At 42.3% G+C, this 15,840-nt stretch overlaps 1 protein-coding gene across 4 annotated transcripts in view; it reads left to right on the forward strand.

Moving 5' to 3' along the window:
- The window catches only part of TSC22D1 (TSC22 domain family member 1), a 74,932-nt gene that overhangs the window by 50,409 nt on the left and 8,683 nt on the right, over positions 1-15,840 (forward strand). Inside the window, exon 1 of one of the 4 annotated variants that reach the window (XM_063125940.1) lies at positions 6,975-7,103. The exons of the other annotated variants lie outside the window; for them this stretch is intronic. Within the exon in view, the coding sequence (XP_062982010.1) occupies positions 7,066-7,103 (38 nt within the window). The 5' untranslated portion in view covers positions 6,975-7,065. Of the gene's footprint in view, positions 1-6,974; positions 7,104-15,840 lie in introns of those variants that run through there. 4 annotated transcript variants of the gene reach the window in all.

The following is a 15,840-nucleotide window of genomic DNA, read 5'->3' on the forward strand; positions in this document are numbered from 1 at the left end:
TCCCCAGCGTGGTTTATTTAACCCAGTGGTTCCCAAACTTTTTCAGGTCACCGCCCCCTTGGTTCCACAAACTCATGCCCAGCGCCCCCCTACCCTACACTATAAAAATCATTATTCAGAATAGTGGTTTTCAACGACCCACCAAGGAAGATAATAATAAAATTCAAAACAGTAACAATTAATTGAATACTTTATTCAAAATCCAATTGGTGTGCCCTGCCATGCTGGCTGCAAACAGAGGTGTTAGCTCTCTTTTCCCTCCCTCCCTCCCTCTCTCGCAAAGCCTGGGGCGGGTGCTTCCCATTTAGAGGGGATTCTAGGAGTTGAAGGACTTTTTTCGGTCTAAACATGCATAAAATTGTGCCTTTAACTTATCATGTCACACTAGCATGAATACAGGAATCAAATAGGATTTCCTCCTTCAGTGGAACACACTTACTTAGGAGTAAGCACCATTTTGTTATAGGAAAGGATAATGTATTTTAATTAAAATTTTAAAATAATTATCTGCCACCTGGTACAGAGTTTTCCTATGGAAAATCTGGCTGGGACTGAAGTAGAGAGGCACTAATTTTACTGTACTTATTGTCTTTCAATATGGTTAAATATCCCACAGTTACCTTGCTATTCTATTTCTACAATTCATTTTCTCCTGTCTTTTCTTCACCCTCTCTTCGTTTTCAGGCTTGAATCCTGTGCACATTTACCTCAGAGTAAGTTCTATTGATCTCAGTGGGGCTTACTTCTGAGTAGACATACTTAGGATTGTGTTGCAGCTCTGTTTTTATGGTGACACAAGATACACGCGTACCATGTTTACCAAAAGAACGCTTGAAAAAAGGGGGTTGGACACCCTGAAATAAGCAAGGGCAGATAGGAATGGTTCAGCAAGAATTCTGGAAAAAGGTGCTGCTGAATCTTCTTTAGCCAGGAAGGACCTGGGGAATTGCAATTCTCTCTCCCTCCCCCTTTTCTTTTCTCTCCCAATCCTGTTTTAGTCCAGTTTTTTGGGGTGGGTGGGAGCACACACAGAGACACACAGTATCTCTCTCTCTCTCTCTCTCTCTCTCTCTCTCTCTCTCTCTCTCTCTCTCTCTCTCTCTCTTTCCCCAACCCCCCCTCCCCTCAAGCCTCACAATAGCTGCTGGGCTGATTACAACAGGAGGGCAGCAGCTCAGAGGGGAGATGGCCCCAGTCTGCAACTCCTGACAGGGGAAGGGAGCCTGGTGATACCTTGCAGCAGCACAAGCAGTCCTGCTCCCCACCCAGCCTGCCGGCTGACTTGCTGTTCTTGGCAGCTGCTCTGCCACCCGCCGTCCTCCACGTGCTCCTTCCTCTCCGCCACATGGCTGCTGCTCCCGCCTTGTGCAGCAACTATCGCGAGAGGTCTGCCGGGGCAGCTTGTAGGAGGGAGCAACTCTGGCCGAGGGAGCGAGCAGGCGGCGGTGGCTCCAGCAGGAAAGAAGCCCTGGGCCCTCCTAGGCAGGGGAAGAGTGGGGGGCAGAGCAGCTGAATTCGCCGCTGTTTCCTGCTCTGCTGCCTCCTGTGGGCGCTTCCCCCACCCCCTACTTCTGGTGGGGCCGCTGTGGGCTTGAGATAGGAGGAGAGAGCGGCTGCGTGAGTGAGAAAGTCCTTCCTCAGCAGGAGCGGTGTGGGGAGAGCAGCTGAATTTGCCGCTCTTTCCTGCTCGGTCCCTGGGTTTTAGGACCTTCTGGAGAGACCACCTCGAGTGCCCCCCTGCCCTCCCTTTGCTTCTTAACGCCCCCCTATGCAATCCCACCACCCCCAAGGGGGCAATACCGCCCACTTTGGGAACCACTGATTTAACCCATGAAGAGCTGCGGCACATGCAGGTGGCTATTTTTGAAGATTCAGTGCCCAGCTGCAGCTTGTCGTGTCCTGTGAACCCGGGGACTGTGAGTTATGTGAGGGGTAAACAACCTTTCGCTAGCCCATGGTCTGTTGGCTGAAATAATCCATGGTGGGCTGTTCGATCATGTGAACCAAGTAACTGGGAGAAGGAAAGAAAGGTAACTGTGGGAAGGATGTTTTACCCAGTAGCCGTATAGCACTTTCAGTTGTTCAAAGTGCTCCACATACCTTGTCCTGTTGTGATCCTTACAACAGCCCTGTAAGGTAGGTTAGTATTATCTCATATTTGCAACTGGAACTCTGGGGGTGGGGAGAGTGAAGATGAGGAAGTATGGCTCGTCTAAGGTCCTCTAATGACAGAGCTGATATTTGAACCTGGGACTTCCTGATTCTTAGTTCAGTGCCAAATTACTGTGATCAAATCTCCAGCCATCCCTTTCTTTGCATTAGAAGCAGCAACTTCAGGGGAGATGGATGGTTTGGATCTGAGATGTGGCACTGGGGAAAGAGGATAGTAAACCCTTTCATCTTGCACTCTTTCCCTGATTAAAATAGCTTTATCCCCAAAGCTGTGGAGGGTAAAAAAGGTAGGTGAGATATGCCTAATGTAATCTCCCCCCACCCCCTTTGTGACTAGTAGCATTGGCAGGGGAGCTGAACAAGGGAAATGATGCAAGACTTTTGCCTCCCTTCTCCCAGTACTGTAGCCACAGTTCAGATGCCCCCCGCTTCACAGCTGCTTTTAAATGGAGAAAAAGAAGTTTGGAGATCCATTTGGGAGCCTTCCATGTAATGTCTGGTTCGGCCCTTAGAATCATAGAATCATAGAACAGAAGAGTTGGAAGGGGCCTACAAGGCCATCGAGTCCAACCCCCTGCTCAATGCAGGAATCCACCCTAAAGCATCCCTGACAGATGGTTGTCCAGCTGCCTCTTGAAGGCCTCTAGTGTGGGAGAGCCCACAACCTCCCTAGGTAACTGATTTCATTGTCGTACTGCTCTAACAGTCAGGAAGTTTTTCCTGATTAGGGTGACCATATGAAAAGGAGGACAGGGCTCTTGTATCTTTGTATCTCACACCAGTTAAAGCTGCAGGTGCCCTGCCTTCTTTTAAATCTGGTCACTCTAGTAGCTCTTGCACCTTTAACTGTTGTGATGAAGAGGGAATTTCCCCAGGTTCTCCATATATACAAATGACACCTGCTGAAATTCTCTTTTCTATGCAACTGTTAAGGATACAGGAGCCCTGTCCTCCTTTTCATATGGTCACCCTATTCCTGATGTCCAGCTGGAATCTGGCTTCCTTTAGCTTGAGTCCATTATTCCGTGTCCTGCACTCTGGGAGGATCGAGAAGAGATCCTGGCCCTCCTCTGTGTGACAACCTTTTAAGTATTTGAAGAGTGCTATCATGTCTCCCCTCAATCTTCTCTTCTCCAGGCTAAACATGCCCAGTCAGTAATTGGTCTTTGTACTTCATATCACTTATTTCTACCCTTGCCTTTTCAGCATTGCTTCTATCTGCAGATGTACTGCTGTTCTTGACACCTTTGCTTTCATAATATTCATAATAATATCCGTGCTCTGCCCTTTGAGCGCTTGCAAATAGACACAGCACTGTTCATAATCTCCACCGATTTAATTCAAATGAACTTGATAGGGGTGTATGTGCCTGTTGTCTTTCAGTAAAAACTGCTCTCTTACCTGCTCTTTTCATAAAAGAGATGTCTGAATGTTTGAAGAATTTATCACATTAGGGCAAGGAGTTGTGATGTGGTGACAGAGGGTGTGCATGACTGGCAAATGAAATAAAATAATAAAGGCCTGGGAGAGGATCAGGAATGTGAATTAAGGCCATTTGCAGTTCCTGCCTTTACATTTATCTGTACAGCAGTGACTCATTTTCTCTCCTTGCCCCCTGCGCCCGCCCCCCCACAATTCAATGCCTGTGAGATTGTGCAAATTGTATCGTTGTTATTACTGTTGTTGTTTTTCCTTGGTATATTTAACACCCCACCAGTACCATCTGTGGTGGTGACTTGGAAGGAGCCACGTCCTCAAGTTCATTAGGATTAACCCAAATGAGCACTGGCTGGATAGAGCTGTGCCCAGTTCCATAGCAAAGACTGTGTATTTTAGCCCTTGAGTTTTTGTGCAATATGAAACATTCCTGTGCAATGTAACTAAGCTTTTCAGACCACATGAAAGCTGCAGGGCATGCTGCTTGTCCTTGGCCAGTAGTTGAGGGCCAGCAGTCCTGAGAAGAACTCTCCTCTATCAAGGAGGAATGAAAGAGATGATTGATGTGCAGAGAGAGGAACGCTCAGTATTGGTAGAGTTACCATTAAGCGAAAAACACCTGTGCCAGGTTAACAGCCACTGCAGAAATCCTGGCTAAATGAAAATGCTTTGATATTGAGTCTTGAGGGGAAGGGAGTTCCTGGTATGGAATGTCTAGAGGGAATCTTGCTTCTTTTCATTACTGTGTGAATGTGGAACATTAGAGAGTACTTCACACAGTGCATTAATTTTTTCATTGAAATCAGCTCTCATAAAATACAGCAGTACCACTGGCTTATACAACTTAAAATGTAGATTAGATAAATTAATAGAGAAGGGTATTTCTGAATTATTGTTGCTGCTTTTGAATTCTTTTAATATGTTTTATCATTGGTTTTAGTTTTATTGGTTTTTGTTTTTATTATGTTTGTCACCCCGAGACTTCTGACTATAAACTGACTCATAAATTGAGTGAATCAGCATCGTTATTAACAAATGCCATTAGCCAAAATAGTTAAATGGGACCTCTGGGTTCAGGGGCAGGGGCACCCCTGAACGTCTGCTGCTCAAGGAGGGCTGTGGCATTCATGCCTGCTTGAGCTTCCTGGAACCCTGGGTGGTAACTCTGGAAACACTGGATGATGCGTTGGGTTGATCTTACCTTGTAGAGAATGGGTTGGATCCAGACTGAGTTATACTTAGAGTATTTATTTATTTATTTATTTATTTATTTACCGCCCCATAGCTGAAGTTCTCTGGGCGGTTTACAAAAGTTAAAAACAGTGAACATTTAAAAAGTATACAAAATTTAAAACCATCAGAAATATAAAAACAACAGTATAAAACAGTAACCATTTTAAACAACAACAGTTCTGCGGTAGACTCTATGAATCTCTTAAGTCTCACTGATTTCAGTGGGTCTACACTATGCGTGTCTAAGCCTGGATCCAGAAGGGCACTTTGTGAATTTTGAAGGTCTCAAAAAGTTGCAGGACAAGAGTCAGCCTATTCAGTATGCCAGAGATAACAACTTTGACTTTTATTTTTAAAAACTGTCACAATTTTAATGATCTGTTGTCACAATCTTTGGATGTTAAATTGTAGCTTTCAGATGGCACTAATGCCTCCTAAGAAATTTCAGGTAGAAATCGGTAATCTTTACATTTACTTTCCTTCTCTGAAGGGAGTGAGAGAGGCGCTTCAGTGCTGACACTGGATCGAACATACTGTGGGTGACATGTAATTGCTGCTGAAAGCCACGACCCAACAGCTCCACCTCCTTCCCCCCCCCCCCCCCAGTAATATTTAGTAACACAAAATGTGATGTACAGTCATTGTGTTGGGAATTTGCCTGCTCTGCATCATTGGCTGCTGCTTGCAATACTGCTGGTGTGGTCCTGCTTGATCTGTTAAGGTTCTAAAATCAGCCCTGGAAACAAGGTGAAGTACTTGTTTCTGGATTGGGACTGGTCAGCGGACCTTCCTTCTGCAACCTCTGCTTACCTGCCCTCTTCCAGAAACAAGTATTTCTTCTCACGTCAGGTTGGTTTTGGAACGCTGGCCACCCATTGCGCTAGTCGTGGCTTTCGTTGATACTGCCTGGTGTGTCTGTAGATCATTTTCCTAACAATTCTCCAAGGGTCTGCATTATTTCATGGAGAAAAACTGTTAGCTTGGCATGAAATAATCTCAAACTGTCGCATCTCTACCTATAACTGCAGTAGCTTAATTAATGGATTAATTGGTTAGTCAAAAGCGATTAGTCAACCTTAAAAACAACTAAGCCTTAATGTCAAAAGGATGGCAATGTTGAAATAAATACCTTTAAATGAAATAAATACCTTAGGAGGCATTAGTGCCATCTTGGTTTACTTTCATTGTGCTGATGCTACGTGAAGAAGTATGTCTGAAACAACCTCTTCCTCTTCCTCTTCCTCTTGTCTTAAATTGCTACCTCACTTCCCAACCAAAGCTCTTGAATCAGCTTTAAGGTTGTGGTCCTTAATCACCAGACACTAAAGGCTGATGGGGCGGAGGGGCTTCTGTAGGTTTTCTAGTTGGTTGCCCTTCAGTTAATTAGAACTTTGAGAAACAGGGACGCCAGCTCTTGGGTTGGAATTGGTGTCAGTTTCTTTTACTGGAAGGAGATACCGCTTTCTCTATCCTTATAATGCATAATAGGTAGCCCAGCTTCCTGTTTTCCCCCTCTCATATTTTTTTTCTGCCAGCTTGTTGTGACTGAGGGTGCAGGGAGGAATGGGTAAATGCGAGATAAGGTCAGAAGAGCTGCAATGACCTCTAAAATGCACACACACACACACACACACACACACAGAGAGAGAGAGAGAGAGAGAGAGAGAGAGACACCAGCATCAAGACCTCAAACACTCTGCTGAAAGATCAGTCCACTGAAAACCTTTTCCTGTGAAATAAAGCAAGCATGAACAATTACCATGTATATTTTATGCTGAAGAGAGCAGAGAATGACTCATCAGACTTGGAGGATAAAATGCATACTTCAGAAAGATGCTGGATGTAACTGCCGAGAGATGAAATCCTGATCAGGAAGATTTTAATCTCTCTTGATGCTTTATGTAACATGGCAGCACGTGATCTCAAGCTCTGTGACGTCATTGCTTGCCCTTGTGTTGTTGACCATAACCAGCCAGTATTAGACCCGGCAATCTTTGAATAGCAGCATCTGCCTGATCTTTACCTGCGTTTAAGATCCCTTAAAGCACTGCATTACTCAGGAAGGACAATTTATATGACTACTGCTAATGCTACACATATTCACGCTGAGAATTATTACATGTTTCTTTTGATGTCTGGTTGTGCAGTAACTGATTGATAGGCACAACACTGAGATTGATGTAACCAACAGTTCTCCAGGGACAAGTTTTCCACGGAGTAGTCATGAAAGTTTTTTTGGATTTGGAGCAGCATCTTAAGAGGTAATTGTAAAATGGTGTGTTGAATTTTAGATTCTTCGGGGGGATGGTTAAGTTTTAAAGTGATCCAGGTTAGATATCTTTGTCGGTTCGTGCCATTTTGTTTAACAAGCTGTATATGGATGTTATCTATCGATCGATCTATCCATCCACACACCCTGCATCATTTATAGGGTGCTGTACTTAATCTGTATATTTAAGCTTATAGTAAACGGTTTTATGAACCAGAAAAAGTCAGGTAATAGAGCTGAATCTGAGACAGTCGTGGTCCAAATCTCAGCTTTGCCCACTACCCTTGTAGATGGACTTGTGCAGATCACTTACCCTGTTTTTGAATCTCACCTATCTCTGCAGTTTTCAGCTTGCACAAACTGGAGTCTATTTAACTTTTTTAACCTTCGCATTTGTGCTACCGTGTATAGACTATGTGTAAGCACAGTCCACTATTCAAGTTTCTTGAAGGCTGCTGTATTGGTGCGATAGGGCCTTTTGCAAAGCCTTCCAATCAGTAAAAATTGAAGTGAGCCATCCACCCGCTACTCTGCCTGCCAGAGCTCTGCTCCCCCAGTCCACACCTCTGCTCTTCTCCCTCTGTTCTAGCCCTTACAGCCCAAAGAGAGGGTGTGGAGCTGGGAGAGTCATCCTCATTAGTGCTGCTCAGTGTATATTTGCATTGCTCAGTGGCTGATTCTCCAATTCATGTTGACCTAGAAGCACAGGCGAGGCAGCAACAGAGATCAATTGTCCTGCAGTGGTGGGAAACTGGGCAGGATCTAACTTGGTCCCTATGATGGTTTTCCTGCTGCAATGGAAAGATTAGTTCAGGAACCCTCTCTGCCTCATGTCCTGCTGCCTCCATGTTAGTCTGTGAACACAGCTCTGACTTCATCCTGCTTTAAAAGCTACACCTAAGGTACAAGAAACTAGCAAGTACAGCCTGAGCAGGGGAACTGAGCTGTACACACAACTGGCCATCATAACTTGGGTGTTGTGCCTGGAGGCCATTGCTAGTTGCCCCAGCTGAACAGACAAGTGGCAGTTGACAGACCAGCACCAGTTGAATTCAGAGCTTAGTGAGATAGACCAGATTTATAGAGGATGCATAAAATTATTTTCTGGCCTTCAAATCTGAAAAATTTAGCAGCTGCTGCGACTTGTTAGTTCATTTAGTTCCAACTGTGTGCTAGATGCTTTACATAGAAAGAGAATAATGGAATTTATAGGGCTAGCAGGGCTGGGGTAGAAGATGCATTGTGTGGTATGCAGTCCTGTAGGAAAAAGATGGGCCCCGGTGGTTCTGGAATGTTTTGGAAGAGAGAGAGGTGACATGATGAATAGAGAGAGAAACCAGTTCTAGGAATGGGAAATATCCCATGCAAAAAGCATAGAATCAAGACTAGAATAAACACACTAAACTGATGGAGAATGTGAGCTTGAAGTTTATTTGGAAACGTTTAGGAACTAAGAGTGTAGGAGGGATGATTTCAACTGTTCAGAAAGTTTAAAAGTGATATGTTCGGAATTAGTTAAGGTTGTAATATAAAACATTTCATTTGGGTTGCATACAGATAAAAACAAGTTTCATTACATTTCCCTGTGACATGTTCTCATTGAGTAGAGGGTTGGACTCAATGGTCTTGTAGGCCCCTTCTAACTCTACTATACTATGATTCTATATATAGCAGACAATAATTTGTTAGGTCAAAACCTCCTTCAGAGATTAAGAATTTCCTCCTCCCAAGTGGCTGAAAACCTAAGGTCAAGATATCCAGGCGGCACCTACTCTGTACAGCCAGCTGGGATATACTCTGCTCCTTGCTTTAACTTCCATTGTTGTCCTTGCCTGCTCTATATCTTCCAAACAGTTTTGCTGCAACACAGGTGGATCAGCTGCAGTAACATCCCCTAAGCTATGTATGTTACCAGTCTAGGAATGAGGGTCTTCTACTATGCAGACAGTGTGTGTGTGTGTATATTAGATTTCCTTCTGTTTCTCCGTACACCTCTGAAATAGAAACAGTATTCATATTCTTTAATTCTTGATCTCATTTTGTGTGCTACTTATGTGACTGCAATATAATTTGGGGAAGTGTTATTCCACTGCATATGAGGATTTCAGAGAATTATTTGTTATCCTTACCATTATGTAATAGGTTCATACAACTTTCAGGATCATGAAAATGTTTGTTTAATCATTCACAACGTTATGCTTGCAAGCATTTTGCCCAACTTGATAAAATAACACCTACAGAAAAAATGTAAGCATTTTTTTGGGTAGGAGTAAGTGTGACTTACAGAAGTGACTTACAGAAGTGTGACCGACAGAAAGCTCTGGCATGGGCTGGTCCATGAAGTCACGAAGATTCGGAAGCGACTGAACGAATGAACAACAACAAAGTGTGATTCATGAATCCTGACAAGGCAAAGGTACTCTTAGTAGGTGCTTCATCTACAAAAGGAGGCAAAGGTGTTCAACCAGTTCTAGATGGAGTTGTCCTCTTCCAGGTTCACAGTTTGAAAATATTTATAGATCAAGCTTTTTCCCTTGAAGTATCCGGTGCTTTCAAGTGACACAAAGCTCAGGCAACATAGAAAGTTGGCTAACTTCTGCATTGTGTCTAGGGATGAAAAGAAGCCCTACATACATGACCAAATACTGGCAAAGTCACTTGTGGCTACAGGCCTATGCCAATGTTCATTCTCTCTCTCTCTCTCTCTCTCTCTCTCTCTCTCTCTCTCTCTGTGTGTGTGTGTGTGTGTGTGTGTGTGTGTGTGTGTGTGTGTGAGTGAGTGAGTGAGTGAGAGAGAGAGAGAGAGAGAGAGAGAGAGAGAGAGAGAGAGAGAGAGAGAGAGAGATTGTCTTCCTCTTTCTTGCCTCACTTTACTTTTTATTGTTATCAAAGAAGAGCAGGGTAACTTAACTTAATCCCTCATCTTTCCATATCTTCTGAAATCTTGATACATGCAATTTGGGATTAGAAAAAAATGGGGGATAAGTTATGTTAAATCTCTGCTTCTAAGAAATGCAAAGTGGGATTCCCTACATTTCGGGGGTCAGGAGAAGTAAAATCTTCGGACTACCTGTTGTGCTCAAAGGGGAGACATTGGCATTTGGTTGCCTACAACGTAGCCACAAGTGATTTGACTCTGTTTTAAACAGGAATCAGTTCAACTGAGAAGAGATGCAAAGGTACATTACAGCAGTTCTAATGGTTTGTACTAAGCACTAGAGTGTTTGGTCAAGCAGTCCAAAACATTTGGAAGGCTGCAGGCGCAACTCTTCTCATGTATTACTTTGAAGCATGCTTTTGACCCAATGACCCATACTCAAAATCAATCAAGGAAGCACATATACCCACTAATACTTCTCCTTTTCCACCAGTATTTGGACATGTATGAAGGGCTTCTCTTTGTCCCTATATGCAGTTCAGAAGGGGAGAACATAACTTTATTGATGGTATATGAGCGAACAGTATATATGTAAGCAATTGTTTTGTCAGAGCTTCTTATACCAGCAGTTGATATGCAAAGTGTGATTTGGACGCATTCGTCATCAAATAATGCTACTGACATATCATTGCTCGTGGAATTGTGCTTTTTGTATATGGAGCAGAGGAGAGAAACTTGGGACAGATTATATTTTACAAACTTCGGATATGTTATGCCCAGTTTCCCACACTTGCTACTTCAGCGTGGTAAAAGACCTTATGCCATTGCTTTATTGTGTCAACTCCATGAGATAAATTTACCTTATTCATGAGAAACCCCAGTGGAGGCTGGTGGCTCCAATGTCAGTGGGACGGTGAATCCGCTCCAGGTTTCAGTCAGAACCAGCTAGAACTCTGAAGGAGCTATTCAAGGTGTGGCATTTGTTTTTAAAGTGAGTTTTTACTGAGGTTTGTGAGCTGTTTTGGGCCTGAAAGCCACTGAAAAATGGCATATAAGAATACTCTTACAACCACAACTGCTCCATTGCTGTTGATCAAACTGGTTAATTACTTTATTTGGGTTCTTTTATGCATGTCATTTAATGTCACCTCAGTGACCTTTCTCAAGTGTCTCCTTCATAATGTTTTTAGTGTAACATTCTCATAACATACATAAAAGATTAGGATTTCTGTCTGCTACTTTTGTGTATCCATGCCTGATTTTCAATTTGCTCATAATGACTTCATTGTCTCTAGTTTTGCAATAACAATAATGCTTAGCATTTATAAAATGCATTTTTAAGTATTCAAAGCACTTCACATTATGTTATGTCAGTAATATTATTAACTTCCTGCAATATTATTCCCAAACTGCAGCATGGGGACTGATTGATGGTGGCTTTTCTAAGGGCCTTTAGTGAGTTTACGGCAGGATAGATTGACTAAATCAAGGTAATATAAATCAGTCATTGAAGTAATGATTTAATTCAGCAAGAAAATAACTGATTTTCAATCATGATTGAAATCAAGTTTTCCATTCATGCCACTTGATATTTCCTAAGTAATAGTGCAAATCTGAATATTAAACTATGTTAATTTTCAACTAAAGAGAAAATAATTTACATTGTTTTTTTCATTCTTAACATTTTTTTATTTATTACATTTCTGTACGACCCAGTAGCTGAAGATCTCTGGGTAATTGACAACAATGAGCCTGTTCACATAATCACGGAGGGGAAAATAAGTCTGTGTGGTTTATAACAGCCCCTACATTCTGGGTGGCTTCTTAACCACGCTAATAAAACGCACACACCAGATTCACATGACATGGAAGGGTACTGCTAGCACTCAGAAGGTATTGACCTGGTTCACACAATCATAACACGCCACAGTGCCTTGTTTAAATCGCCAGCATGTGCTAGTGCAAGCTGTGCTCTATTTGCCTAATTACTTAGCTAGGCATGGCTTGGATTATTTGAGGGTTGTTTGCCCCTGAAACAAGCCATGCTGGCCAGGTTCTCTCTGGCCTTCCTTCTTCTCACATCAGTCCGTTGGTTTCTGTTCACCACTCTGCCGCAAAGATCATCTTCTTGGCTCGCCGCTCTGACCATGTTACTCCGCTTCTGAAATCTCTTCATAGGCTTCCAATTCACTTCAGAATCCAATATAAACTTCTCCTGTTGACCTTCAAAGCTTTTCACGGTCTAGCTCCTTCCTATCTCTCCTCTCTCATCTCACACTATTGCCCCGCTCGTGCTCTTCGCTCCTCTGATGCCATGCTTCTCGCCTGCCCAAGGGCCTCTACTTCCCTTGCTCGGCTTCGTCCATTTTCGTCTGCTGCCCCTTACGCCTGGAACGCTCTTCCAGAACATTTGAGAACTACAAGTTCAACCGCAGCTTTTAAAGCTCAACTAAAAACTTTTCTTTTTCCTAAAGCTTTTAAAACTTGATGTTGTGCAGACTTCTACTGTTACTCTCTACTGTTAGTTTTACCCTACCCTGTGCCTGCTTACCCTACCCTGTACCTGTTGGCATTCTCTTCCCCTCCTTATTGTTTTACTATGATTTTATTAGATTGTAAGCCTATGCGGCAGGGTCTTGCTATTTACTGTTTTACTCTGTACAGCACCATGTACATTGATGGTGCTATATAAATAAATAATAATAATAATAATAATTGGATGACACAACAAGCCACGCTGATTTAAACAAGCCACTGTGGCTTATTTGATTGTGTGAACTGGCCCATTATGTAGCAATTCCACCTTTTTTCCCTTAATTTTCTACAGGAACGAAAAAGAGGTTATGACTGAAAGACAACCATCTGGATGCACCATAACATTTTGTGAATAAGAGGCAGGGTGACAGCACTATAAAAGGCACCCTTTATAAGGTTTATGAAAACTGATACTTACTTCAGAGTAGACAGAACAAGTTGCACTATAATATTAGAATATGGGAGTATATGGACTAGACAATCTGATATTCTCTTCATTCTGCCTGGGTTCAACCCAATCATCACAAAGACAAATGAGCAAATGAACGATCTATTTATTTATTTATAACAACAGTATAAAAACAGAGTATAAAAGTATAATATAAAAGCACAACCAGGATAAAACCGAGCAGCAATGCAGAGATTAATACAGATGTAAAATATAGATTTAAAACAGCAAAGTTAAAAAGCAAGATTCTCTCCCTCTTGTTTAGAAAGAATGCTTTATTATGTCAGTTGTAAAGATTTCAAAGATGAGGCAGCAGTTGAATATATAGTCTGGCCTGATCAAATTATTCTGTTAGAAATGCTGTGCACATTTAATTTATGAATATATGGTTACTCTTTGCTTTTTCAAAATGGGGAGGAGAGGAATGGTTTTGAATTTATGCCTTCATTTGGAGTGCTCAGTGACCACCACTAGGCAAAGAATGGCTCTGGTTGGGTTCACTCTGTGCAATTTTCCTTGCAGACAAGTTGTATTAGCTACGCCTTTATGGTAGTAAGTAGTACAGGCCTCAAGAAGAGTGGAACAGGGAAGCTAAAATAAGATCCTTAAGAGGATGATGATGGGCTTCTAGTACTGGAAATTAAATGTAATTCAATTATTCCTTGGCTTTCTCTAGGTATGCTCTATTTCTGTGCTAGCAACACATTACCTGGGTGGTGACTTTGGTCTGAATGCTTGTTTGCCTTTTTCTTTGTAAATTGTGTTAAAACTGATTGTAAAATACCCAGAAAAAGTCTCAGGAAGACCACGTTGTGGAAGGGAGTTCACACACTTGGCTAATCAGATAGGATAAGGTCTATTGAGAATGGTTAGACTGAGAGAGGACAACATTTCAAATTCTCCTTATCTGGATGGCAGACATGCCTCTGCAGTGCAATTTATAGAATACTGTTATTTTTGCAGTTGAGATAAATAACTTAAGCAACTATTAAAAGCAGAAATATCCCTAATCTATAGAAGGCTGAAGATTTATTGTAGTAAGTGTAGAAGAAACTCTCAATTTGTGGCATATTTGTTTTGCCATTTACTCCTCCCTCCTCCTTGAATTTCTTTTCAACTCAGCCTCTTTAAGAATACATGAAATATGGTTGTGGGGGGAATTGGCTGTTTGGTCCCACGCATCACTGTAAGCCGTGGTGCTGTGCATATAGATGCGATAAATTTATATTGAGAGACTGAGGAAATGAAAATGAGCTTAGGTGTGTGATGTGATGGTTCAGGGTCACACTGCACAATGTGATAAATATGTAGCATACAGCTGCTCGTGTTTTTCTCACAAGAAAATGTGTGGGCCCTGATCTGGACTGGGGCCATCACAGGCAGCTAGGGGGAGTATCAACCTTAGGTCTGGCAGCTTATTTTCTGAAACTCTCGCCCCGTAGCCTGCAGGGACTAAAGCACTGTGGACTCACCGCCACAGTAAAGGGAGAGAATTTGCAGAAGAACATAGTGAGACAATTGTCCAGCCTCATTCAAAGCATTTCATGGAGAGTCCAGAGTATATCGTCATCAGCTTGTAACCCTCTCGTGCTTTCTCAGCGCTTCCTCCATCATTTCTTTCCACAGAAAAACAGTTAAGGAAGAAAAGATGGAGTCTCTTTACACAGTATCTTTTGTTTAGTAGAACTAGGGAGCTCTCCCCTGGAAGCACCCTGGACCTCTGAGGAAAGGGCTTGATGAAATATTAGTTATTTTATTGTACACTGTGTGGGGAGTTGAGAATCAGTCTCTCACTCTCTCTGAAATCTTCTCTATGTGCAGCTGAGCAAAGTATAGCCCCGAACGCTAAACTTACAAGAAGACAGATGCACACATATAAGTTGCGAAAAGCTAGGCTAGTGGATATATTTTTTTTCTTTTTAAAACTTGTAGCTGCTTTGTCTGGGGCATCCTTCCCCAACCTGGTGCCTTCCAGATATTTTGGACTTTAACTCCCATCAGCCCAGCCAGCATGGCTAATGGGCAAGAATTCTGGGAGTTATAGTCCAAAACATCTGGAGGGCATCAGGTTGGGGAAGGTTGGTCTAGGGTTTTGTGGTCGGAGATCTGTGGGGGGAGTAAATGTAATTCCCAGCAAAATGTCACTTCTGCCAGGAGTGGATGGTATGCCTGGGAGTGGTAACCTAAGTCACGGGTGGGCAGAAGGTAGTCTTTTGGACTTCAGTTCCCAACATTCCTAATCATTGGCCATACCAGCAGGAGCTTATGGGAGTTGAAGTCCCAAACATCTGGAGATCTAACTTCTACCCACTCCTGGACTAAGGAATCGGATCTTGGGTTCACACTGGTTTTACTAGGACTTCACCTTGTTGGAATTATCCAGTGTATGAAAAGATATCTTGTGAAACCTGATAATTAAGATCCTAAGTTTGATGAGCACTAGGCAGATAGGATCTTCTTAAGTGGTGTCCCCTACCCTATGGAATTTCCTCCTGAGAAGATGCATGGCTGTCTTCATCTGTGGCTATTTTTAAGAGTGCTTTAAAATGAACTTGTTTTCTCTGATTTTTAATTGATGTTTTATGTTATTTGCTGCCATTGGTTATTCATAATTATATTTTAATTGACATTTTAAAATTGTTTAAATTTAAGGTGTGTTTCTAATCCGATACTGAATTTACTGTTTCTGTATTGGAAGCCACCTTAGAAAGACCACACTCCTGAAAGAAGGTTGAGAAATATTTTAAATAAATAAATTACACATGACATTGAACATTTCTTTCGAAAAGGATGTTTAAAATGGCTGCTTTTGTTTTCAAGTCAGTTGGGTGAGGAGAGGTAATTAGACAGTAAATCCAGTCAACGGCC

This window comes from Elgaria multicarinata, chromosome 5 (genome assembly GCF_023053635.1).
Source record: "Elgaria multicarinata webbii isolate HBS135686 ecotype San Diego chromosome 5, rElgMul1.1.pri, whole genome shotgun sequence".
Taxonomy (NCBI): domain Eukaryota; kingdom Metazoa; phylum Chordata; class Lepidosauria; order Squamata; family Anguidae; genus Elgaria; species Elgaria multicarinata.